This window comes from Myiozetetes cayanensis, unplaced genomic scaffold (genome assembly GCF_022539395.1).
Source record: "Myiozetetes cayanensis isolate MyiCay16 unplaced genomic scaffold, myiCay2020 scf27, whole genome shotgun sequence".
NCBI lineage: Eukaryota > Metazoa > Chordata > Aves > Passeriformes > Tyrannidae > Myiozetetes > Myiozetetes cayanensis.
Window position 1 is genome coordinate 739,905 of NW_026087488.1, and position 26,226 is coordinate 766,130.

Sequence of the window (26,226 nt, forward strand, 5' to 3'; positions counted from 1 at the left end):
TTCTTTCTTTATTAGGAACAAAGTGTTGCGCTCAATCTCCTGCTCTATTCCAAGCTGTCTAGCTGCTCTGAAAACTTTGTCCCTCCTTTCTGCTGATTTAAAGGTTTGTGCATATAACAGGTAACACTTTCAATGTTATCCACAGAACCCCGTGCTGCAGAACACAAAGCAGGTTCTTACTCTGAGGCAGTGAAGGGAAATGTGAGTCTGCTCTCTTTCTTCTTTTCTCTTTTTTTCCCTATTATTATTTTTCCTCTTTTACTCTTTTTCTTATTTTTTCCCTTTTCCTCCTTTTTCTCTTTGTGTATTGTATTTATGTTTGTTTGGGGTTTTTCTTCTTTTTTCCTCTTTCTGTTTCTTTTTCTAACCTTTCTTTGTTACTTTCTTTCTCTCCTCTCTTTCTCTCTTTCTTTCTTCATTACTGTGTGATGTGTGGATGACACAGCAACATTTCACATCCCTCTTCTAAGCTTGTGGTCTGCTCAGACATCAATGTTTGCTGCTTTACATGACTGGGGGACACTTGAAATTCTCTTGCCAGTATTTTAGATTAATATAGGGTTGCAGCATTACACTGACAAAGCAGTGATAGTTTGGGTATCCCTACTCTGAGTGTCAAGCAACTGTCATTTAAAAACAGGATGTTAGTTAGGTCAGATCAGTTAGTCTGGGGAGTTTCTAAGTGATGTTAAAGGGAGTTACCCTCTTGGGTAAAAACTGACCTTGTTGGGTTTTCTCTGTCCTCAGAAGTGTTCCCATAACACACAAAACAAGGTTTCAGCACTGTGAACTAAGACCACAAGTAAGGCATAAAAAATGCTGTGCCCCTGGCAGTTTGTGTTCAAATCTCGTGCTGCCAAGAGCCACTACTCTGGAGAGAAGGATTTCAATAACAACGTGGAGAAAAATAGGAAGATCCGTGGGTAAGATCCTTGTCCTTTAATAGTTTCATAGTTTATTTTTTATTTGAAAAGGGAAGATATTAAGTAGTTTGAGTTCTGAAGAAACCTGTAATGTGTTTCCAAAACACCAATATTAACAAAAGAATATTGTCCCTGGGGGTCCCTGGGTGGTGTTACTTGGTAATGGACATTAAACTCTTGTGTTTAAGTTATACAGTCATTGAGGATAGAAATCATTTTGCTTTCTCTTTCATAGTTCTAAATTTATTTGGTATTATAATGGTTTCATGTATTATCAGGAGGCATTTGTGTGCTATAAAAATAGCAGAGTGATTATTTATGCTGTAATTAAGTTGGTAGAGTATTTCTGTGATGCAGTTCATACAAGGTACTGTATAAAATAAATTACAGATGCAATTAAATTTCTCAGTCTTCGGGCTGTTAGTTATTTCAGGTTTCCTATGTGTTGTCTTCCTTCCCACACAGTGCTCTGGGAAGGGTGATACTCTGGCTTTACCACTGACTCCTCATCCACTGCTCCCCTCCCTGCTCGGCTTATGGGCTCAGTACAACCTTCAGAGACAGTGCTGAGCATCTCCCTGCTGATGCTGAGGGCAAAACTAACAACCAAGCATGTTGCCTTGTACTCAATTTTCTTTCTCCCTTTTAAAGCTTAGGGAAGGATGATGGCAAATTATATGATCCGAGCAAGAAGCAGAACAAGGTGGTGCCCATCGTGACTTCGGCAAAGGCCAGGGAGGAGGGAGAGGTGTGTTCCCAGCATCTTTGATAATAACAAAGTGGTGCTTGCTGCCCAAAGCTTCTCCAAATTCTCTGTGAGGGCTGACTGTGGGTGCAGGAGGTTAGGGCTGCTGGGAGATCTTTGGGTGAAAGTTCTTTTCTGACCTAAAGGGAGCCTTCGTAAGACTTAAGGGAAGAGGTGAGCCTGTGGGGATTGGGATGGCTGATTCCTTTATTCACCTTTGCACACCCAACCTTTAGTAACAAACCTGTCCTGTCTCTAAAATTGTCTGGTGCACTGTTTTCCTGATACTGCAACTGGTATGTTCAGAGGCAAGGCCTTATTGAAATTATAAAGAAGTTTGCAGTGGCAATACTGTTTGATTAGTACAAAAATACTTTTTCCTCCTGTTTCCTGTCAAACTGTTGATTAACTCAATAGTTTCATAGTGAAATAAATACTCATGTTGGAGCAGATCACATTTATATCAAGTTTCTTGAATTTATCTGTAGCCTTTTAATGGTCAAATAAACTTTAAAATGAAACTTCAAGATGTTTAATAGGCCTGAAGACAGTATGCATTTTTATCTTTTCTCTCTCCAGAACCTCCCTCAAAATGATATCAAAGTTTCAGACCAAATATCAAGATGTCCAAGACATGTAAGAGTAAGAAACTTGGAAAATGGATCCAGCTTTCTTGACACACTACACCTGACAGCAAAGGAGGTGAACTACAGAAATCTGAATGGGGATTTTTCAGCACTTTGTAAAAATACAGATTGCAACATTGGGTTTTGACATTTTATTTTTTTTCAGGTTCTCAACTGCCGGACCAAAGCCTGCCAAGGGTCACTCATGACCCCAAAGGGCCAGGTGAGAGGTACCAGAGATGGGCCAGTTCCACTGGAAGATCTTTTGCCTCAGGCAATAGACTTTCTCAAGCAGTACTACAGTTCATTTAAAGAGTAAGCCAGCTTACCTTTATTTTTGGTATAATAATGTCCTCTCCCTACCTGTGTGTCTGTGAGACTCGAGGAGGTTCCTGTTACATAGCATGCATTTAAAAATTACATAAGGACTTTTAGAAAAGCCAAATAAAGCTATCCCTGCACTGCATATGCTCTGTGTGCCAGTCCAGGGTCTCAGGAACACAGGAATGGACACTGTACCATGCATTCCTCAGCCCCATCCCTTTGGGGTGTGCTACATCCCAGCACACTGAGGACTGTCTTACAGGGTGTTACCTTCTGTTTTCTTGGCAGGGGTTGGGATTAGCTCCACTCAGCTCAGTGTGAGACGTGAATAATGTGGATAATGTGTTTTGTTTTTGCTGTTCCAAGTGCCTTTTCTCTGTGTTCCTCTCAAGGCTTTAGCCAAATATTGGAAGGCCAGTCTTGCTTCTCAACCTTGCTCTGTGCTATCAGCATGAGCTCACTGAGCATGCCAAGAGGGTGCTCAAGAGGTTCTCACAAAAATGGTCATGGTGCAGAGGCATCTTCTTGCAAGAAATGCTGGAACAGCTGGTTGAGGTCCAAGAGTTTGCAGTGACATTTCACCTGATGAGCTTTCAAGCAAGAATTCAGTGTTTGCTCATCCCATTAGAAAACATTTCAAATTTTCAAAGGGACTCAGCCAAATAGTGGCCACTTCTTTAGACACTTTGAACTCTTCTACAAAGCTTTCTTCCCTCTGAATCTTTCTGAAAGTCCCTGTCTTACACACAGGCTGTACTTGCCACATCTCTGTGTCTCTGCTCATGGCTGTTTGATCACATTGATTTACACTATCTTACATGCTTGCCCTTGATCTTTCATCTTGCTGAAAATGTGAAAACTCTCAGACAGTGCAGGCTATTTTCATTCTGTCTGTAAGCCCACAAAACAATTTTTGTCTGTACTGTTATAGATATTTTCTAATGTTTTGACTTCACTCTCTGTTATCAAGCTAAAGAATTTTAGAGTTGGTTTCCCTGACAAAGGAATTGCTCAGCACTTCCTCTTAGGAATGAAAATCCTCAGAAGAATTGTGTCCTTGTGACAATAACGGAACTTTGAGAGGACAGTCACTGTCATCCTGCCTTTGGCACGAAGTTCACCTGTTCTCTGGTTTTAGTTTGCTTGTGATTTGACTTTTTTTTTTTTTCCTAAATTAAACTACAAAATCCAAATTTAAACTGAAAACCTTCACAGAAAAGCCTGTGAAAAATTCATGCATGTGTTGGGTGGTGAAAGGATGGTGTCACTACTTAAATTTCTAGTGTGTTAGTTTCTTCAGGAGGCCAGTAAACTCTGTCATTCACACTCCATAGGGACAGAAGCCCTAAAATGCTAAAGCCAGAAACAATTCTCCTCTGCAGTTCTCACTCAGAGCCCTGTGGACTTAACTCATATCATTATCTAGAATACCCCCTGCCTTTTGGTCAGACTGTCAGCCCCCAGACAGCTGCACTAGGGGACAGCTGTGCGTGGGGACAAGAGTGGGGTGCAGTGGAGGGAGCTGGGGGACAGTGACAGTGCCTTCTCCACCTGAAGCACAGTGAAAATGCTGCCTGTGTGAGGCAGTGGAGGTTTGCATAAAGGGTAGAGTCATTTATGTCTACATGCAGTGAGTGTAGATTTACAACAACAACAGGTTTCTCAGTGTTTATTCAAATTTCTCCTACGCCAGCCTACCCAGATGCTAATGCCCCCCTGGAGATTTACTCCCTTGCATTCAGGCAGGTAACAACAGTGCTGTCAGTGGAAGTCTTCTCATGCAGAAGGATGCTCAGAAGCTTCATGGCTGCAGCAATGTCTGGGATGTTCTTGACCCTGAACAAAAGAGAATGTCTGCACTTTGGATCAGTTCTAAGTCATGAAATTCTCATTGTTTCTTTTCCTGTTCAAAAGGTCAAAAATGGAAGAATACCCGGGCCGACTGGAAACAGTGACCAGGGAGATAGAAACTACAGGAACCTACCATCTGACAAAGGATGAGCTGACCTTTGCTGCCAAACAGGCCTGGAGGAATGCACCCAGGTGCATTGGGAGAATCCAGTGGTCCAATCTACAGGTAAGCTAAGGATCCAGAGTTATGGGCCAGATAGTTCTGCTGGGAATTGGAAGAATGTCCTTTACTTTGGTAGAACGTGCCATTGCTCCAACTGAGGAGGACTCCCTGCTATTCATATCAGAAGATTGTTTTTTGTAGTTCTCAGTTCCATAATGGAATGAAACCGTGTGGGAGGGCGAGTGCAGGAACCGGTGTGTCATGGAACCAGGTGCATGTTTTGGTCCTTGGAGGATTGTTATGTGTGAAAATGATGCATATAAAGGCTACAAAAATGAACCTTTCCTAATGAAGCTACAATCTTTCCTTTCCTTAAATGCATAGGAAAAATAACAAGCTTTCATTCCTGTTTCAAAGTAAGTTTTCTTCTTTACATTTCTGTTGGAAACATGCAGGTGTTTGATGCACGGGACTGTAAAACAGCACGGGAAATGTTTGAGCATATCTGTCGTCATATTCAGTATGCCACAAACAATGGGAATATAAGGTAGGTCTCTTTAATTTTAATTTTAAACAACAAAAATCACATCCAGATTTGGCATCAAAAATACCTGAATGGTTTATCTAAATATTTTGGCAACTTGTTTCTGCTTTTCATTCTCCTGGTATATCTATATGTTCCTCTCATGTGACCCATCAGCCATTTTGAAATTTTTAACTTTCATAGTCGATGTTGCAAAACCTTTTGAAATTCCTGGGGAAAAGAGATGATTTGAAGATTCAGGGAGGTGGGTAGAGAGGATGAATGACTCTATTTCTACTGATGTTTATTTTAGAAATATAAAATATTTTCTGTTGGTGGCACCATATGCCTCAGTAATGAGAAGGTGTGGTGTGCGGGGTGGTGTAAGGCTGTGGCTGTGTCTCCGTGCAGATCTGCCATCACGCTGTTCCCGCCGAGGACGGACGGGAGGCACGATTTCCGCGTGTGGAACAGCCAGCTGATCCGCTACGCCGGTTACACCCTGCCAGACGGCTCTGTCCTCGGAGACCCCGCCAATGCCGAGTTCACCCAGGTACAGCCAGCCCAGCGCCTGCTGCTCCCCGCCGGGATAACCCATTCCCGGGGGAGTTCCGTGCATGTCGAGGCAGAGCGGTGGGGAGGGGAGGAGTGAGTGGGATGTTCTGCCCCACAGGTTCTAGGCGCAGCTGGAGCAGTCATTTCTTACAGTCCTGATATAAAATACTGTCCTCCATCTCAGAACAGGGTGAACTAATACTGCCCGTCAGGGGACACCAACCAGTACTTCAACAGCATGTCTCCACGTTGTTTGAATGGGAAAGATAACCTTTAGTGCTTACAGTTTACATCAGCAGGTTTTAGAGGGTTCAAATTCTTCTGTCTTAAATCAGGAGGGGGAAACCTGAAAGAAACACAAAATGTACTCTCTGCACTTACAGCTGTGCATCGAGCTTGGGTGGAAGCCGAAATATGGCCGCTTTGATGTACTTCCACTTGTCCTCCAAGCAAACGGCCAAGACCCAGAAATATTTGAATTACCTCCAGAAATTGTCCTTGAAGTGCCAATGGAGCATCCAAAGTAAGCATGCAAGATTTAGATAATTGCATTCTTGCCTCTGCCTCACCTTGGCAGGTTATTGGGCTGCGCCTGTGGCATTTTATGAGTTCTTTGTTGGGATGAAATGTTGGTAAATTGTCCTGAAAGGTAAAATGCCTGTTAGAACAATGAAATGGGTTTCAAATTAAGGAAGCCAATAGCAGTTTTATTGGAAATCTTTTTTTTTCCCAATCTACATTTTAATCATATTCAGAATTTAAAAGATCATCATTTCTTATGCCAGTGTAATACACAAGTAAAATATAGCTTCACTCATAACAAAGTGTTTGTTGCTTTTCTCTCGCTGGATTTTAACTCTTGTTTGCTTTGGACTGGCCTGCAGATTGCAGAACTCTGTAATATGGTTCTGCACTTTCTGTAGCAGGCAATTCTCAGTTACTGCGCTGAAAACTGCTGTGAGCTTCCACAGACCCTGCTCCATGGGTCATTCCTCCTAGAATTGGCACTCTTTATCTTCATGGGCTTTTCTGGTTGTTGCCTTAAGGAGGAAAAGACATAGCAAAATGAATCAAAGTGGTTGTTTGGCAGGTATGAATGGTTTAAGGACCTGGATCTGAGGTGGTATGCACTGCCTGCTGTGTCCAACATGCTGCTGGAGGTGGGGGGCCTGGAGTTCACCGCGTGTCCTTTCAACGGCTGGTACATGGGGACAGAGATAGGAGTGCGAGACTTCTGTGACGTGCAGCGGTACAACATCCTGAAGGTAACCTGCTCGGGGGAAGGGGCTTGGTCTGCAGGGGGAATGAACTTGTTTTAAAAAAGAGACACTGTCAGTGTTTGTGGGGATGGGAGAGATGCACTCCCTTTACAAAACCGCAATAGCCTCAGGAATCAGAACTCCAAAATCCGACTTTAATCTCAGGTGTTTCTGCTGCCATCAGTTTCCTAGCATGAGACTGACTCTTCCCCCTTCTGCACTAATTTTTCCTGCATATTAGGGTGATGAGGTAGAGAAATCATGGGTTCTAAGTTCCATGTAGTAAATTTGGTTTTCCCTATTCTCCCCCTTTTTCACACATAGGAGGTAGGGAGGAGAATGGGGCTGGAAACAAACAAACTGTCGTCGTTATGGAAGGACCGAGCTGTTGTAGAGATCAATGTGGCTGTGCTTCATAGCTTCCAGGTGAGTGAACAAGAGTGGGAGAGACACTGAACACTGACTAAAAGTGAATCAGAGGCTTTACAGCATGCACTTCCAGTATGGGAGAAGGAAAATGCTGATGTTAAAGAAAAGATCTAAGAGTCCTTAATCAAAGGCCTGTGCCGCAATCTCTATCTATACAGTAGTTGCTGATAGTGTTTATTTCCCTGCACTGAGTAAAGTCCTTGAAGTATCGACCAAAGCAAGAGGATTACGTTAAATACATCAGGTAGAGGAGCAGAATAGGTTTTTTAATGAATGTTTTTCTTTTTGCAATTGTTGTAGAAACAGAATGTAACTATCATGGATCACCACTCCGCCTCCGAGTCCTTCATGAAGTACATGCAGAGCGAGTACCGCGCGCGTGGCGGCTGCCCGGCCGACTGGGTGTGGATCGTGCCTCCCATATCGGGCAGCATAACGTCTGTGTTCCACCAGGAGATGCTGAACTATGTCCTCACCCCCTTCTATTACTACCAGGTACACATCATCAAAACCAAAACCCAAATCTAGCAGATGAGCTCAGCAGCCAGATGCAATCTGGGACCTGAAGGAGTCAGGGTGACAAGGCCTGGGTAATTCAAGTTCACTGGAGAGATTCAGAAACAGCAGACAGGAGCTGTTATCTGTGAAAGGTGATGTTAGTTCTGCTGAATTCTCTGGCTTTAAGTGCAGTTTAATGCTACAGAGATTGATCCTATATTTGTACTCAGTGGAGTACAAATGTGGATTGTACTCAGTGGATTGTATATACAGATTCTATTTGATCTGGCCTTTCAAAGATATACAAATTTGTGTACAAATTGTTGAAGCTTAAGTTGGTTTCTTTTTAAAGGTGGATGCATGGAAAACACATGTGTGGCATGATGAGACCCGGAGGCCGAAGAAAAAAGAAATAAAGTTTAGCATGCTGGCAAAGTAAGTTGCTGAAAAAAGACTTCTCATGCTTTGTCCAGCTATTCTATTCTTGTGGTGTTTCTGTTCTACTTTTAAAAAAAAATACATTATTACAGTAGGGACCACCTGAGTTGTTTTAATCATAGCCTTACCTGTCCACACATTCATATCTAAGGTGTCTAGAGTGTGCTGCTTCTGCAACATCTTCCCAGGAAAAGCCTTGCTCAAGATCAGTGTTTCCTAGCTTGTTTGTGAATCAATTATTATATATGGTTCTGTTTCCCCAGGGTTGCACTCTTTGCATCTTCACTCATGCAACAAGCCATGGCCACCAGGGCCAAGGTCACTGTAATCTTTGCAACAGAGACGGGGAAATCAGAAACACTCGCCAACAACCTGTGCAGCCTCTTCAACTGTGCCTTCAACACTAGGGTAAGCAATGCAAATCATCCACACTACATGGAGGAAGAAGTTTTGAATGTTCAGTAAATATAAGTTGGAGCAGAACTTTGATTTTGTATTCATCTAGCATAATGTCATGTCAGTTTGGTCAGTGTCCATCTGGCACCAGAGGTATCTAAGGCTAGTTCTTATGTCTGCTAACAATGTCTCATGAGCTTTATTCTTTCCAGATTCTGTGCATGGATGAGTACAATATTTGTGACCTGGAAAAAGAAACACTTCTTTTAGTGGTTACAAGCACTTTTGGGAATGGAGATTCTCCAGGTAACGGAAAGGTAATGCTCCAGAAGTATGTATGAGACTCAGCTCAAAGACTGCCACCAAAGACAGCCCTTTCGTTTGTCTCATGTCCTTGAGTAGGATATGAAGCAGGGTTGCACTTCTGTTTTAAATCAGGGTATTTTCCTAACCTTAAGTTACGATTTTTTATGCAGACCTTGAAGAACTCCTTGTTCACACTGAAACTGCTGAGAAAAAAAATTAGGTAAAAAATGCTTTGTTGTTTGGTTTGCATGTTATTGAGTCCTTTTGCATTTCACGTAGCTTAACACAGCAACCCTGTTTTTATTTCCTTGTGCAGGTATGCTGTGTTTGGTTTGGGGTCCAGCATGTATCCAGAGTTCTGTGCCTTTGCTCATGCCATTGACCAAAAACTGGCCCAGCTTGGGGCTTCCCAGCTCACTCCAGTCGGTGAAGGGGATGAACTCAACGGGCAAGAAGAAGCCTTTCGCACCTGGGCAGTCAGTGCTTTCAAGGTGAATTTAGAAAGACAGCTCATATTTTAGTTCATTCATTCATTTTAGTTCAGTATTCACTAGTTTCCCATAAAAATGAGGGAAAATGTAGGAAACCAAACATCTGGATTTATACATGAGTTTGGAACTCCCCTCTTCTCTACTGCTTGCCTACGTTGGAGAGGGAACCAAGTCCCTTTTCTGTTATTTTTTAACATTCACATAAAGTTGCATGAACCCTTTTGGGTAATGGAATAGTCAGTATGAACAAGGGTGGTAGCGTCAAACATGAGAATTTTTTGCAGTAGAACTTTTTTTTAACTGTACTGGCATAGAAGTGGAATGTTATTGAACTCACTGGCCCCCGCTAACATTACTGAACTCAACAGCAATAGGAAATAGTAATCTGTGAATCTGATAGCTCCTCCTTAGCATATGACAATGCTAACATCATTTTTTTTACTGTGAATAGCCTCATTTTTTGTGATTTTTTTTTCCTAGGCTGCCTGTGACATTTTTAACATCCGTGGAGGACACAGTATTCAGCTGCCTGAGATCTACACCTCTGAGGAAAGCTGGGATCCTACCAGTTACAGGATAGTGTGTGACTCTCAGCCCATGGACCTGGCTAAAGGTATTGCTCCCACCTTCCCCTCCCTCTGCTGCTTCAGGTGGGGCTGAACTGTGAAGATTTGTCAAAAGTGCTCTTGGCCCTGCTAGATGGTCAAATGCATATAATGAGGTGTAGTGGTCAGAGAAAAAAAGACACTGGTTTACATTGCATAAATGATCTTTTCCTGCACAGTAAATAACATCCCCAGAGGAACAAAAGCTGAGATGAACTGCTTTTAGTCAGGGACTGGAGCACACAGAACTGACTGATCATCAGTCATGTTCTAGGGCCAGCAAGGTCCAGTTCTTCTCTGCATGTTATTTGAAGACATTTTAAACAAACCTAACCACAGAGTTACCATGAGTCATGTCCTCTTTTTTCACCAGCTCTTGCAAGCATTCATGGCAAGGATATAATTCCAATGAAGCTGAAATTCAGGCAGAATCTTCAAAGTTTAAAGTCCAGGTATGATACCTCATTCTTTTGAATGTTACTACTAAAATCTTAAACATCTAAAAGGCCTGGTTATAAACATCTTCTCCCTGCAGTTATTAAGACATATACAGGAATTTTGTACTGTCCTTAGTAGAAGTATGTGAGCTGTTCAGTCTGCAGTGGGGCTGCACTTCCACTGGCTGATTCCAGGCATGTTTATTGAGTACTGGACAGATCAGGCAGCACTTCAGCACCTGATGTGTTTGGATACAAGTCCTTCATGTATCTGGACTCTGATTTGTTTAAGTCTCTGTGAAGCCCTAAGCTGGTCTGGTATTTGGTGATGACCACGAGGAGCCCTTGCCAGCTGCCACTGCAGGTTTATTCCTTTGCTGCACAGTTTGAGGGAAATCCTGTCAACATAACCAAGATCTGTCTCATCTCTTTCTTCTCTCTCCAGTCGTGTTACCATTCTGGTTAAACTCTCCTGTGAGACTGATCAGGAAGTGCACTATCTGCCTGGAGAACACATCGGGATTTTCCCAGGCAACCAGCCAGAACTAGTCCATGGCATTATTGCACGTGTCCACGATGCCCCTCCAGCTGATCAGACTATCAGGCTTGAAACCTGCACTGATGGTAAGCTGGTTTTCTTTAGATAAAATAACAGAGGATGTTGGACAGATTTCTTTTAAATAACTAAGAATTTTTATCAACAGAATTTGATTCTATGGTTCTTTTCTTAAGTTTCAATAGCATTTTGTTGCTACTTTTTAGTTATTCTTATAATTCTTGATTCTGACTTTGCACACTCTGGCAGTCCACGGTGACTTCACCAGGGTTTGCAGAGGTACCCAAGGTGACACTGTTTGTAATTAGTCATTGACTGCAAATAAATTAATCAACAGTTTGCTTATTGTTGCTACATATCAGAATCCTAAAATAGACTTACATGTCCTGACCATCTCTCCCATCTCAGTAGGAACAGTCTGCTAAACCATGGGATTCTGGCACACAGAAAGATGGTTTCCTCAAATTAAAGATTTACAGTTTCCAAGTGGTGTTTTGTTGTTGTGCAGATCTCTGTGTCAGATCGTCCCCTTACAAAATGTGTGAAATCTCACATTAACCTCTTTCAGAAGGGTCCTGTGGTCTAGACCTGCTGCACCCTCCCTGAAGGCATATTTTGAAAGACACTGAGTTTTGCAGAGCTCTACAGCTGTCAAATACCGTGGGCATTGCCAAGTGGCCTTTTATTTCCCTCATTTCCAGGTGGCTACTGGACCAGTGACAAGAAGATTCCAGCCTGCACGCTCCCTGAGGCTTTGACATACTTGCTTGATATCACTACTCCACCCTCCCAACAACTGCTAAAGAAACTCTCCCAGCTGGTGACAGCAGAAGGAGATAAGCAGAGGCTGGAAGTGTTGTGTCAGGTAAGCCTTGTGGCTGGAGTTCTGTTTGCAGGACTTTATACCAGGCCCTCTGATGCCTTTTGACTGTGTAGCAGAAGCTTAAGAATATTTTGTAAGGAGGGTGTTGGGTTTTTATGCCTCTGTTACATGTTCTGTGTTCTCGGAAAGCCAACCACAGTGAGAGAAAGGGTGGTCTGGAGGCTCAGCTTGGGCGTGGGAATCAGGAGGGTTCAGATCTGGTGTTTCCTGGGTGGGTCTGGGCGGGTCACTGCCTGCCTGCTCTCTCGCCTCGTGATGGTCGATACTTTTGTCAGAGAATTTGGTACTGTGAGAGCAGGAGGGATGTGGTTTTAACTACCAAAGACTCAGAGATGTGGTAAGTGCTGGCTCCTCCCTCTGGGCTCAGCAAAGCTCTGTAGGGATCGGGACCTGGGCCTACACAGTTTTGTGGATGTCTCATAACAGGGAGCTGAGAAACAGATTCTGCTTCAGTTTCTGCATCCTCCCTGAGAGACCTGGTGTCTGAGAGCTTTGTGGTGGGGATTCTGTACTTCTGTTTTCAAAAATTAACAATTTCTTAGGAAGCCCCAGTATTAGTCTTGGGAAAGTTTTGAGAACTCTCTGTTGACTTGCCTGCATATTTAATTGAATGTAAAGCAGGAATCTTGTTTATAAGGGACATTTCAAATATCCCTGATCTCCTGAACTCAGCATGACCTCCTAACATTGTGGTGATGCCCTTTGGCTTTTAGAGCACAGAAGAATACAATAAATGGAAGTTTTACAACAGCCCAAACATCCTGGAGGTCCTGGAGGAGTTTCCCTCTGCTGAAGTCTCCACAGCTTTCTTGCTGACTCAGCTTCCATTTCTGAAGCCCAGGTACTATTCTGTCAGCTCCTCCTGTGACATGACAGCCAGAGAGATTCATCTGACAGTTGCAGTTGTAAACTACAGGACAAGAGGTAATGAACTGTTGTTTGCATTTCTCTCTTAATTAAATGATATTTTAGGCTGCATTGTGGTTCATAAAAGTCCTGTGTCTGCTGTATGGCATGAAGCATATCTGTAACAAAAAATGTGTATTGTGATACTTGCAGAATAGTACACTGCAGTGCAGGTGTTCATACTGGGCCAGGATTTGCTAAAATCCTGCACCATCATCAGTGCATCCTTGGTTTATAAATCATTACTAGACATACACTTATTTAAAAAACGTAATTTTAAGTATAAATTGCTTTTTTAAAAACTGAGAGCTTTTGAGTGCTGACAGAGATGTTCTCTCTTGCTCTGCTCAGATGGAGAAGGGCCTTTGCACCATGGAGTCTGCAGCAGGTGGCTGAACACAATAGCTCTTGATGAAACAGTTCTGTGCTTCATACGCAGGTGAGCGAGGGAGTGCAGGACAGGGTAAAACCTCAATTAACCCCCCCAAAAAACAGCAGTTCTTAGTTCAGCTTCTTCAGTGGGCTTTTTTCTTTGCATATTTTCAAGTGACTAGTGAGTACAAGCTGGAATAGCTGGGTCTGAGAAGAGAGGGGATCCCCTGTCTTCCAGAGACGAGATCCTTTACCATGTCTTATTTTGAGTAAAATCATGAATCATTAGAAAGTTCTGAAATAGTTGTATTCATATGACCCCCATCTTCACTGTCAGCTTATCCACTGCAGAGCACAGAAAGCCAAGGGAACAAGGAGCACCCAGCACCCTGTGCAGCCACTACTGCCTTCAAACTGGAGCCTCTGTGCTGCTCAGACTCAGTCAGGAAACTGCCACTGAGAGTCTGTCAGAAACAATTACCCAGTTAATGTACTTTTACATTTTAGTGCTAATGAATTCCATCTCCCAGAGGAGCCAGCCAAGCCCTGCCTTCTGATCGGCTCAGGCACAGGGATTGCTCCCTTCAGGAGTTTCTGGCTGCAGCGTCTCTACGATCTGGAGCACAGAGGTACTGGGGGGGGCTGCCGTGGGGGGGCCCAGCACAGCTGGCAGCAGGGACATTCCCAGTCCTTCAGACAAGGGCTCTGCAGCCAGACACCCCCAAATGTCAACCAAGGAACTGCTGCAGGGACTTGTCACCCCCAGGATGACTGGGCACTGCACTGGCACAGCTAATCCATCCCACTGGAGACCATCCTGGTGCTCCTGAGGGGTTTGGGGCCTCGGAGGGTGCAGCCTGTGTCTTTCTAAGTCCTGTGTGTCAGTGGCTGCCCCAGGTGCTCAGACAAACACTTTCCCCTGTTGGCTTCAGGGATCAAAGGAGGTGACATGACATTACTGTTCGGCTGCCGGCAGCCAGACCTGGACCACATCTACAGAGAAGAAACTGAGGAAATGAAGAGGAAGGGAGTCCTGAAAGAGGTCTACACAGCTTACTCCAGACTGCCTGGCCAACCTAAAGTAAGGCTGATTCCTTCGTTCCTTAAGGGTTGGCTCCTTCCAGAGTCACCCCTCAAGTTAAGGTCTGGACTCTGCTTAACAATGTTCTTAAAAAATTTTAGTATTTTGTTTCAGTGTATCGTGAGCAGGTGACAAAAGGCCTCATTCCTTCAAAGGAAGGGGAATCTCACTGTGCACTCCAGCACAAGCAATCTACATAAATAACAACCTCTCACTGCACTTCCAATGCAAACAACCTTTGAAACTAGAAACTGGAACTTTTTCAGAAACCTGAGATTTTGCAAGATTTGTTAGTCTGTTAGTTAACAATCAGTTGGCTCTTGGCCATTTGTCCCCATTTCAATGACACAGTGACCAAGAAATTAATTTTATATAGAAGAAATCTTGTTTGAACAAAACAACAGCACTCGAGCTATCCTCTTTTTAGCTCTCCTGGAAAGTTAGGAGACTTTGCCAGATACAGGAGTCTTACTCTACTCCAGATTAATCAAGAAACAGGCCCAGCTTCCCAGTCAGGGGCTTGTAAAGGCAGGATGAAGACATCTTTATTCTCTGCTGTGGTGCAGCACGGCCCTGGGGCACTTAGAGCCTTCGTGCACAGACCCACCCTGAGCTTAGAAGACCCAAGGAGCACTTAAGAAACCTTGTCTGACGGTGGTTTCTCTGTTTCCCAGGTGTACGTTCAGGACATCCTGCAGGGGCAGCTGGAGGCGCAGGTGTGTGAGCTGCTGCAGGGGCAGGGGCACGTGTACGTCTGCGGGGACGTGCGCATGGCGCGGGACGTGGCGCGGGCGCTCCGCGCGCTCATCGCCAGGGCCCTGCAGCTCACCGAGCAGCAGGCAGACGAGTACTTCTTCCAGCTCAAGGTATGCTCTGACACGCAGGGTGTTCTCTCCACTCAGTGCTCAGGGTGGGTGACAGAAGCAAACCACAGTGCCACGAGCTGCTTTGCAGCCGAATGCACAGGAACAAAGGCTTAGCCCCCCACTGTGACTGCAGTTGCAGTTTCTCTTGGTCAGGGTGTGACTGACTCATGCTGCTCTTCTCTTGCACCTGCTCTCTTCCCTGGTGTCTCCCTGTCCATCCTGGAGATCAGCTTTGCAGTGTCAGGAACATCAGGAGTTTGAGATAATTGTAGCAACAGGCACATGGTGGGATTGTTGGGTCTGTGCAGGGCCAGGGGTGGGACTGGTGATCCTGAGGGTCCCTTCCAACTCAGCATATTCTATGGTTCTATGAGGAGAGGAGAGTGGGGTTAGGAATTCAGTGGGCCCATCACTGAGAGCACAGTGCCTGGAGCAGCTGCTTTTTAGGACACTCTTGTTACCAGAACTCAGCCTGGAGCACGTGTGCCTGGGGTTCAGAGAGGTCCCTGTCACTGACAGTTACAAAACTCTACCATCACAAAATGTGTCCTACACGTGCAAAAGGCCTTTTAGTTACTGAACTGATACCTAAGGAGGAGCTGGCAGGACTTAATTCATCTCTTGGGTGTGCTTTCTTCTTTTTGCAGAGCCAAAAACGATACCATGAAGATATATTTGGGGCTGTGTTCCCACATGAAGTCAAAAGAGCTTTACAACCCACCAGTTAAGGAACAAATCCACTTCTGTTTTAGACAATGCTTGCACATTTGTTGTTACTTTCAGAGAACATGGGTTAAATCCTTTTTCATGTTCAATAGTGCACATATATAGGATTGTGGGATTCAACTCTTAAACCTCAGCCTTAATTAAGAAAAACACTAAATTTAACTTTTGTCACTATTTATTCTGACACTCTATTAATAGATTATCTTAATAATGAAAATACAAATTAGTTTTTAATATTGCCTATGCTAGTATAAATCTGGTACTTTTTGTAAATAAAACGAAAATGTAGAGTTTTGTACTATGCTAACTAGAGCTGAAATCTTTTTTTGGAATGTACTGTTTATCTTTGTGACTTTATTTATGTCAGATTGGTTTCCTTGCACATTGTCTTCACTTGGAAGCAAGTGAAGGATGGTTGTGTTACTGGCAGTTGTCTGGCCACAGGCCTTGCTGGATCTGGAGCAACATTTGCAAATGGGAGAATGATGTGCTGGTCCCCACGTGGAAACACCTGCTGCATCTGCTTCAGATGTACCCGTGGAGCAGGCAGTAGTGTTGAATTGTGCCTTGTGTGATTCAGGTACATGAACCTGAGTTGTTGTTACAGAGCCTGTGGCAGGAAGGTTCTGAAGATTCCAAAGCACTTCCTTACATTTGAATCCTGTGCTCTGGTTTACTTGATTTGTTTGTAATAAAAGTTGCCTTTATACCAAGACAAGCAAGTTGGTGTGAATCAATATGTACCTCTTCTTGCTCTTGGCTTCAGCCTGAACAGGCAGAGGTAGCTAAGTCAGCTCTCAGGGTCTGCTAAGGTGGGTTTGGGCTCCAGTCAACTCTTCTCCATGAGGAAAGGGCCTGTCCCCAGGGGTTATACACTCTGCCTAAGATCAGTTTTGCATTTTTGTTACTGCCAGAGAGTGTGAGACTGGCCTGCAAACTGCCCTTCTTGTAGGTGGGACCTGGGCTCTTTCTAGGCCTTGCACTTATGTCAGAGCTTCTGCTTCCTGCTCTAAAGTTACCAGGGCTATCTGATCATATTAAAAAAGCTTAAGGTGACATTTTCCTATCATCCCTCATGTCCAGGAACTGGAATCTGATGAAGGCAGAGTTGAGCCTCAAAGTCAGCAGTGCCATGTGTGTACAGTGTTTTTCACATGTGCTTCAGGACAGCCTATCCGTGGGATCCCAGGCATAGCACAAATGAGAGGACATGGACAGTGATGGCAGAGAGCAGGAGATGGCAGAGAACAGCAACAGAGTAAGGACAGAGGAGGTTCCTGGCAGGTAGGGAGCCCTGATGGGCACTGAGTGCACACACTCCATCAGTGTCATCTCATACTAGAACTGATGTGTTCTGGGTTTAGGTTTGTGGGGTGGGATGGAAATGGCACAGGGTAATTGCAGTTTACTGAGGCTCATAAGGAGAGCTGAGGGCTGATGGGGCACAGCTGAGGGCTGATGGGGCACAGCTGAGGGCTGATGGGGCACACCTGAGGGCTGTGGGACAGAGCCTGGCAGAAAATGACTGGTGCTGGGATAAGGTGCAAGGCCAGTGAGCTCTGGGACCCAGGAGGCAGAATGAGGTCAGGTAAGTGAAAGGCTTTTTCTTTCTGTTAGTGTTTTTTTTCCTGGCAATGCTGTGTTATATTGTCCCTGTGCAAAGGAGTTCTGCTCTGGGTGGGTGGGAGTCTCCCCTGCCCCAGGTGCCCTGCTGGGAGCCAGGGCTGGGCTGAGAGGAGAGGGCTGGAGCTGCTGCCTTGGGCGGGAGGAGCAGACTGACCTCTGAGGAGAAGCTGGGATGTGTTGTGTCCAGCTTTCCTGGACTCTGCTCCATCGGTTTGTTTGTAGCCTGAGCTGTGCTTTGAGGGTTGTTACTTGGTGCCTCCTGTTCATGTTCCTGGTTCGGGGGCTCTGGAGTGGAGGGGCCTCGCTCTGTGGGTGCCTGGGACAGCCTGGGGCAGTTCTGGGGTACAGCCATGGGCTGGTAAACATCAAACTGCTCCGGGTCCCAGCTGGGGCACAACCTTCATGCTCGAGCATGGGAGTTTGTGTGTTTTGATGTTTTAAATCCAATACCTCTGCCCTTCAAGTTTAGTTGAGAACTAAAATCACTATTTCTTTATGAAAGACAACAAAGCTCAACTTAAATCTTAAGCTTTTTATTGCTTGCATATGGGAGATGTAGATAAGATGGATGACATGTAAAGCAGTGCTTTTATGATGGCTGGGCCATTCCCAGCAGGACAGCACAATGCCATCGTTATTCCCACACAAAGCCTTTGGCAGCAGCAGAGCGTTCAGGGACTAATTAACACCCGGCAATGGCACTTCCAGTGCAGAGCAGGGTCTGGTTGGCAGAGCTTTGCCCGCTCTGCAGGTGGGAAGGTGGGGGCAGGACCTTGTGCAAAGGAGGGGAAGGTGCTGGGGGTCCCAGAACGGCCTCGAGTGTGTGAGGGGCAGCTGCTCAAATAGTTCAGTGCTTCAGGAAAACCAAATGGCAGCTTCATTAACCATTGAATAATGTGGCTCATCATATCTGGAAGGGAAAACTTTGAAAACTGCAAATGGACTCAGCAGCTCTTACAGTGGCCTGGGCCTGGCAGGGAGGGCTGGAGCCCAGCCTGGGCACTGCTCTGCCCTCGCTGTCTGAGGTGGTTTGTCCCAGGAATCCCAGTTAGAGCACAAAGGGAGGGAACGCCGGAGCTCCAGCAAAGCTGGGGCAGCTGTTTGGGGGCTGGGGCCGCTGGCATTTGTGACAGCAAACACAAACAGGCAGGAGCTGGTGTCACCATGGAGGGAGGAGGTGACCACCAGCCCATGGGATGGGGAGGGGGCAAGGTTCCAAGGCCACAAATTCCTGAGTCAATCCAGCAGAAGCTGCCAGGCACAGCAAGGGCTACTCTAATCTTACTTTTTTCTTGTATGACCTAAACCCCAGACTTCTGCCCCCCTTCTCTTCAGCATGTCCTTCCAAGGGCTTCTCTGTGCAATAGGATTTCTGGAGCCAGGCCCTCTGCCCCGAGAGCTGCTGATCCTGCCCCAGTCCAGAGCAGGGTTTGAACACCTGCTCTCCTCCCTGCCATTCCCCTCTCCGGGTCTGCTGAGCTCGGCAGGGCAGGGGGGCTTTGAGGCAGCTTCTGTGGTCCTGGGGGTCTGTGCCCCACGGAGGGGCTGAGCTCCAGGGCTGTCCTCACCGAGAGGGTCCTGCTCTGCTCAGTCAGTCTCCCTGAGGCTGACCCGTCTGATCCCTATTGCCCAGTGTCTCCTGCTGTCTCCTGGGCTCTCTGGGGTGCCAAAGGGGATGGGAAATGCTGGGAATCCCCTTCTGCTGCAGGGCAGGAGCAGAGGGTGAAGGAGCTCAGTGGGGACAGCTCCGGTGACCTCCCTGCACGGTGTCGGGAGTCACTGTGGGGATCTGCTCCTCTTCTATTTCAGCTGCGAGTAGATGGGCAGGGAAAGGTCAAACCACGACTCAGTAATGCTCGCTTTATCCAGAGCAAAGATTTATTCACTGAAAAGATTCCTACATATCCAGAATTCCAGTAGCATAGAGTGCACTCTTGGGGGTTTTTTTCCTTTTTTTTTTTTTTTTCTTTTTTTTGCTGGTTGCATAAACTAATACAGAAACTGTTGTTAATCCTAACAATTTGTAATTAATTTAATAGCAATTCTGGAAGACACTCAGTTCATAGAAAATATAAAAAAAAATTTGTACTGTACAAAGTTTACATCACATTTGAAAAGAAAACGTGTCCATGTTCACCATGTTACAGACCATTTACATGCACTACCGACGTGTGGCTCCTGTAGCAGCATCGTCACACGGACAGCTCCAACGGGACAGGACAGGACGTGTGACAGGAACACAACCCAGGGACTGGGAGATGGCAGAGCCCGAGCCCCCCAAGCCTTGTGGTGGCTCAGCCAATGCCACTGATTGAAACAACCCCCGAGACAGGAACAGCTCTCTCCTCTGGGCTGCACTGGGACCAGAGGCTGGGCTTTGTGTTTAAGGGCAATTTGTGGGTGTTCCACACACCACCCAGGTCAGGTCAGATTAGAATCCCAAGTTCTGTTCAAGGCAGGTTTTGAACAGCCCCCCGTGCCCAGGACTGCAGGGCACGTTCCCAGCTGGGGGGACACGTCCCAGTGTCCCACACACTGACCTGGGGCACAGAGGGGCAGGAAGGGTCCAGGGAGGACAAATGGTGACAGTCTGTTGGGTTTTTTAATTTGTTTCAATCTGGCTGCACACCCAGGGCTGGCTGTGCTTCCCCAGTCCGGCCTCTGAGACAAAACCTGAGCACACACCGAGCTCCAGCTGGGCCACTGGTCCCACTGGAACATCCCAGGTGTCCCGGGGACACGGACTGAGCCCAGGGCTGCAAAGGGACAGGCTGCAGGAAGCCCAGGGTGGGTTCCAGCCAGAGGCAGCACTCCTCTCCCTGCTTTGGGTTTGTGCTGTGCTGCTGTTATTTAAGCAGCACTTGTGGGAAAACAACTTCTGCTTAAAGCTGCTGACACAATTACCGAGAGACAAACAGCGAGTCCTGCAGAGCCCGAGGGTGCAGGGGGAACTGCTGTGCCAGGAGGGGGCTCATTTGCCTTTACCAGGGGAGAGGAAAGGGAGCACAGAGTACTGCCAGGCCACCCCTGGCCACGCCAAAGCCATTTTCTCTTTTATATCCAAGACACATTTCAAAAGTCTCTGTCAAAACACTTGGAAGAGGCTACAACTGACACATGGGAGTGAAGGTCTCTGCTCCACAGAACTCAGGTTTTGTGCCACTTGGCTCTCCACACGAGGCAGCTGAACTGAGGGCTGGCACTTTGTCTGCCCACAGGATTTTAGAGCTCCCCTCCTCAAACCTCAGGTGAAAGCCTTGTGACGGTGGGGAAGGGGACCTGGGGGGTGTCATGAGCTGCTGCAGTTGGAGAAATGAAATCTGGTGAGTCCCAGGGAGCCCTAAGGACCTGTCTCAGCAAAACCAAAGCTGCACAGACAGGAAGGGTCTGAAGGGTTGTGGTGTACTGGGGTCCTCCCACAGAAGCTGAGGAACATGGATGGGAGGCACGAGGGAACCTCTGGTAAGAGACTGCAGTTAACTGGCAATGGGATGATGAATCCCTCAGCTTGATGTGGTCACTGGCTGCTGGCTCCACAACCCCCATACTGTGCACTGGATGGGGGATGATGATTTTTTGGTCTTAAAACAAACCTGCAGCTCTGGAAAATGTAATTTCTTCTACAACTGCAACAGTGATGGGGCTGGAAGAGTCGAGGCTGTTGGACAGTGTTATGTTTCCAGAAATGTCACAACTTTAGGGGACTGGAACATGTGCCTAAATTTCAAAAGAAGAATTTGCCCCCTGTGCAGAGCTGTGACATGTCACGGGTTTATTCTTAAAGGCCAGCAAGTCTCGATCCTCTGGGACTGTAGGAGAAGGAGCAGGTTTTAGTGTGAGTTCTGTGGAGAAGAGCACTTGGGTCATTAACTGAGACAGGCCCCCTGCAGCAGGACATCCGAGCTGGGGGAGCTGAATTCAGGGTGACCCAGAGCTGGAGCAGCCCTGCTGAACCAGACCTCGGGCTCAGTGACTGCTTTGGGCAGTACCAGGGCAGCAGGCTGGGCTCTCCCTTCCCGAAGGAAACCCTCCCTCTGCAGGCCAGTGCCTCGCAGGAGCTGTCCCACTGCTCAGGGAACCCAGAGCTCTGCAGGCAGAGCGTGGCTCCCACTGACCACAGACACAAGGAGGAACCAGGAACTGTTCTTCTCTCTTTCTCAGTGCTGTTTGAGAATGGCTGTAGTTAAACTTGATTCACTGTTTTTATTATGTTTAAAAAAATATAGTTCACACAAAAGTATCATGTAAACATTGCTTAAATAACTGCTGGTGCTCAGGCAGGACATGGAGCTGAGCTGATGGTCTTCAGAGGGGCTGCACCAGCCTCGGCAGGTGGAGCACTGAGGGTTTCTGGTGCCGTGTGGGAGCAGGCAGAAACACGGTCCCAAGGACACCGCGCTACAGCTTTGGGTTACTCGGCTCCAGGATTCCCAAGCCAAACCTTTCAAAACGCAGGACAACTTTGCTACTGTTAATGCTGCAGAGAGTGGGGAGGGAGAGGAGAAGGGAGGGGGGAAAGTGTTACTGATAATTCTTCTTAAAGCTACAGCCCTATCGCAGGAGCTGAAATAGGTTCGGTTCTGCTCTCGTACCACCCAAAAGAGGCTCAAGTAATTAAGCAGCAAACACATGAAGTTATTCATGTGAACCCCATCAGTGGGAAGAAACACACAGACAATCTGATTTGCTCAAGCAGGAGGAACAGGGGGTTTTCCCAGGTACCTACAGTGGGGGGAAGCCCGACATTGGTTTTCAGGGAACACTTGGTTCCGTTGAAGTAGAAGGGAAGCAAAAACCGACAGAATTCTCTTTGTAAGAGAAAGGGGGTTTCTGACAAGGTACATGAATAGGTTAAAGAAAGCCCAACAGAACAAACCCAAACCCCTTTGCTCCTCTACAGAGGTGCATCAAGGTGTCTCTCCCCTTGCTCTTATGCTGTTGACAGAGAAGTCCTTTCAGCACTTTCAGCTCAGAGCCCTCCTTACGCACGGGTGGAGGTGGAGCACGGCCTGAGCACGCAGGAGACTCAGGAGTGGATGTGGGTGTTTGTCCTCAGACAGCAGAAACCCCGCTGGCCCTTAGTGCATGTTCTCCTCTGCCCCTGTCCTGTCCCCTCCAAAGCAGTGAGAAAAGACCTTTTCTGAAAGGCACGTGTTTGCTGTGGTACCTGTGAGTCTGCCGAGCCCCCACGCTGAGCCGTTCTGCTGACCAGGGGATGTAAACAGAAGCAAACCATAACATTCCAAGCACTACCTCTGCGAGGGGAGGAGGAGCTGAAGGGCTTTCCTCCTCTTTTACACAGCTTTGTAGCTGATCCCAGCTGGCCCACACGGGCCTGTTCTGGACTCTGCCCATGGCCTGTTCCCGGTGGGTTAAGGATGGTCAGCTGCTCCAAGTGGAGCAAGGACTTCTTTCCACTCAAGAACTGGCCCTGGCTGCAGTGCTGCCCCCTGGCCCTCAGCTCCTGCTGGTTTGCAAGTGGAGGTTCAGTCCTGGCTGTGCCACGACAACGTCCCTGTCACCTTCAGCCACAGAGCTCCAGCACTGAGGACACCCAGCAGCACAGCAGGGTGAGGCCAGCCCTGACCTGCCGGGCAGGACACCTGGCCCTGGCTGGCACGTGCACCTGGGCAGGCAGGGCAGGTCCCTGCACCGTCCCAGGGGAGTCCCAGGCTCCTGGAACGCTCCAGAGGGAGAGGAGGCAGCGGTGTTAGGCAGGAAGGTCTCGCAGACAGGAGTGGTTATTGAAGCAAACAGCCCACACCAAGCAAAGGCAGAAAGGAGAACTCGGATAAGGTGTTGATTATGTCCATGGGTTAATTTCGTGGTTTGTTTTTGCTTTTTTAATGGAAGGTGATTGTCCAAGTTGCTGGTTAGGATACGACACATGGAAGCATGCAAAGTGGAGCCTGTTATTGCACCAGTAGCTACAACCTACAAAGAAATATGGGAGGGAAGGGAAAAAGTCACCATGAGAGTTAGTTTTCAGTTATTTAAAGCTAGCCCTACATACTGCAAAGCTTTGAGCAGGCTGGAGCAGGGGTTAGTGCACTGTGTGAAAGGATCTGCCAGAGGGCAGGGACAGGTGTCTACAGGGCAGTTGGACTCTGAGCAGGGCTGTGGCTGCCAGAGCCTCCCCCAGGGACCTGGACAGACCCCAGTGTGCAGGGGATGAACAAGGGGCTGCCTGTGCCTTCACCTCACTGAGCACTCAGTCAGTGCTGGTAATTTCATTCTCCCCTGTTAAATGCTTTGAGCAGAGGAAAAGGAGCAAAGCAGGAATTGCCATAAATCACTTGGGTGGGGGGTGTCAGTCTGTCCACCCAGACAGAGAGAGCTGGGGCAGCCCCTTGTAAGGCACTGGTTCCACAAACTGACCAAGAACAGCTCCCTGTGGAAACACAAACCCCAAATCATCACCTGGCAAACTGCTCTGGAATTGAAAATTCTCATGGACTGACTGCCCAGAGGGGAAGTGTTTCTCCAAGTTCACTCCAGTGTGATGTCAGAGGACAGTGCAGGAGTGGGACTGAGGGGATGCCTGGTGCTCACTCTCCATGGGGGCTGGGCAGGAGGTGAAAAGGTGTCACATCAGTGCCCAGGGGTCTCACTGGATGGAGACACGAGAGCAGGACAGGGCTGACACAGCCAGAGTGCCAGGGCACAGGGGGGTTCTGTAGGAAGGAAAAATACCACCCAAGGCCACTGCTGTATCTGCAGATCTCTTGGCAAAAGAATTAGTGTTTTCATAACGTAACAGGGCTTAAACACAATGATCTCCCTCTGAGGCAATGGAGGATAGTTTAAAAAAATAGGAGGAAATTCCCAAGTGAAGCTGGATGCCTTGAAAGGATGGATAACAGAAAAGCAGACTCAAGGAACCTGGGTATGGACCTGGCCAGTGAAAGCTGTGCCTGGAAATAAGGTCTGGGATGCTTTAGGCCAGAAAGAAAATAGAATTGTTTCCTTAAATTATGTCCGAAGCACAGATAAGCAGCAGTTACCTGCTTGTCCATTTCTTAGCTCAGATTTTGTTGCTTTCTCCCTAAAGTTTTATTTTTAAAAACCTAGACAGTGGAACTCAGCAGGGCTGAAGCCCCCTTGGCTCCCAGGTCTGTCCCACAGCCCGTGGAACCACTGGCTGGGATGGCCACGACAGCTGCCCCGTGTCAGGGCTGTTGAGGGGTGCAAGGAGAGCCCAGAGTTCCACAGTGAGTGCTCTTTGTAGAGAGGTGAGGGCAGAGTCTCAGAGACGCACTCCAGTTTAAAGTTGTTGGACATCATGAAGTGTCAAGGATTCAGCACAAACAGTGGGGAAATTGTGCAAGAGAAGTGGCAAAATTTTCAACCAAAGCCCCAGACGACCCCACACCCACCAGAGCCTGAACTGCCACGACATCCCTGTGTCAAGAGTTCGGGTGGTTATGATCTGGTGTTACAGGAAGATTGTGAAGGGTTATGGGAAAGGAAGGGATGGGTTAACATCAGAAAAAGGAGAAAAAAGAGAAAATATGAGCACTTCAGGAGATGAAAATAAAACACTGAGCCAAGGACGTGGGGAATGGGCACTAAGTGGAAATGTGTCTGTGGCTTCACACTCAGCCAGTCTGAACCACTTCAGAGGGCAACGGTGGCACGTCCTTGGCTCCTTCCTTCCTCAGGCAGTACCTGCCATTACCACTACAGGGGAAATTCTGACCACTCTGGGGTCAGTGTGGGCCCCACCCCCCCAGCACAGCTGGATCAGTTTGGATCTGCTGGAGGGGGGTGAATATGGCAAAGCAGGCAATGAACTGACTGAGGTGGCTTAACTGCATCATTTCCCAGAAACAAAGCAGAAGAGCAGAGTGTTCCCCTCCTGTCTGGTCTGACAGTCCCCAAGAAGGCAAAGAAAGCTCAGACATGGTCACTGAACTGGAGTGGCATAACAGCAGCAGGTACTCACTCAGCAGACTTCCAGAAGTGCCCCGGGTGGGAGAGCCGGCGGTTGAGTTTTGGCAGCTTTTCCAGCATCTCCATGAGGACAGTGAAGCTGGGCCTCTCGCTCAGGTCGAAGGCCCAGCAGGCCGAGAGGATTTCCTGCAGAGGACATTTGTGGCTCATCACCCCCTGGCTCACAGGTCAGCTGTGCAGACCAGAAAGCTGAGCACTGGGATGTGTGTGAGCCCAGGCAGATCCTCACTTATCAACACAGGGCATGGACACCCTTACAATCCAACAGTTTCCCATTTCTGCACAACAGTTACAAGCAGAGGCTTGGCCTCTAACCTGCTCTGCCATTCTCATCTGTTCCCTTTCCTGCCCTTTACCTTTAGAGTTGTGAGTGAAATAAATCCCTTGGAGCAGCTCCCTCTCTTCCTGGGGGAGCCGTGTGGAAGGATCCCGCAGGGCGGTACTTACGTTGACTTCCTTGCCCAGGCTGACGGTGGCCAGGACCTGCCGCACCCCCTCTCCGCTGCCGATCTGCCAGATGAGCGCCTCAGCAGGCTGGGTCCGGAACGGCCACTCCCGAGCCTGCAGCTCGAACCACACCGTCCTGCAAGGCCAGCACACATCGAGCCTCTGCCTGCCCCAGGGGCAAATACCGAACCCCGGCACCGTTCCAGCTCCTCGGAAGGTGCACAGAGAACCCCTCCCACCC

The 26,226-nt window shown here is 47.2% G+C and overlaps 2 protein-coding genes across 6 annotated transcripts in view; one reads left to right on the forward strand and one right to left on the reverse strand.

Annotated features, from left to right (window-relative positions):
- NOS2 (nitric oxide synthase 2) overlaps positions 1-16,677 on the forward strand; it is a 28,780-nt gene extending 12,103 nt beyond the window's left edge. For all 5 annotated transcript variants that reach the window (XM_050321716.1, XM_050321717.1, XM_050321715.1 and 2 more), the window contains 27 exons: positions 16-103; positions 748-923; positions 1,575-1,671; positions 2,248-2,370; positions 2,461-2,609; positions 4,533-4,695; positions 5,088-5,179; positions 5,567-5,708; positions 6,094-6,233; positions 6,801-6,975; positions 7,294-7,395; positions 7,699-7,893; positions 8,249-8,331; positions 8,598-8,742; positions 8,943-9,047; positions 9,207-9,256; positions 9,353-9,527; positions 10,008-10,140; positions 10,506-10,584; positions 11,015-11,193; positions 11,827-11,990; positions 12,722-12,932; positions 13,266-13,353; positions 13,794-13,915; positions 14,219-14,367; positions 15,042-15,233; positions 15,881-16,677. In XM_050321716.1, coding sequence (XP_050177673.1) covers positions 817-923; positions 1,575-1,671; positions 2,248-2,370; positions 2,461-2,609; positions 4,533-4,695; positions 5,088-5,179; positions 5,567-5,708; positions 6,094-6,233; positions 6,801-6,975; positions 7,294-7,395; positions 7,699-7,893; positions 8,249-8,331; positions 8,598-8,742; positions 8,943-9,047; positions 9,207-9,256; positions 9,353-9,527; positions 10,008-10,140; positions 10,506-10,584; positions 11,015-11,193; positions 11,827-11,990; positions 12,722-12,932; positions 13,266-13,353; positions 13,794-13,915; positions 14,219-14,367; positions 15,042-15,233; positions 15,881-15,961 — 3,441 coding nt within the window. In that variant the 5' untranslated portion in view covers positions 16-103; positions 748-816 and the 3' untranslated portion in view covers positions 15,962-16,677. The remainder of the gene's footprint in view (positions 1-15; positions 104-747; positions 924-1,574; positions 1,672-2,247; positions 2,371-2,460; positions 2,610-4,532; positions 4,696-5,087; positions 5,180-5,566; positions 5,709-6,093; positions 6,234-6,800; positions 6,976-7,293; positions 7,396-7,698; positions 7,894-8,248; positions 8,332-8,597; positions 8,743-8,942; positions 9,048-9,206; positions 9,257-9,352; positions 9,528-10,007; positions 10,141-10,505; positions 10,585-11,014; positions 11,194-11,826; positions 11,991-12,721; positions 12,933-13,265; positions 13,354-13,793; positions 13,916-14,218; positions 14,368-15,041; positions 15,234-15,880) is intronic.
- A 2,768-nt stretch (positions 16,678-19,445) lies between these two features.
- The window catches only part of KSR1 (kinase suppressor of ras 1), a 50,385-nt gene continuing 43,604 nt past the window's right edge, over positions 19,446-26,226 (reverse strand). The window contains exons 18-20 of the mRNA XM_050321814.1: positions 25,986-26,121; positions 25,531-25,664; positions 19,446-22,062 (exon numbers count right to left, since the gene is read on the reverse strand). Of these exons, the coding sequence (XP_050177771.1) occupies positions 21,984-22,062; positions 25,531-25,664; positions 25,986-26,121 (349 nt within the window). The 3' untranslated portion in view covers positions 19,446-21,983. The remainder of the gene's footprint in view (positions 22,063-25,530; positions 25,665-25,985; positions 26,122-26,226) is intronic.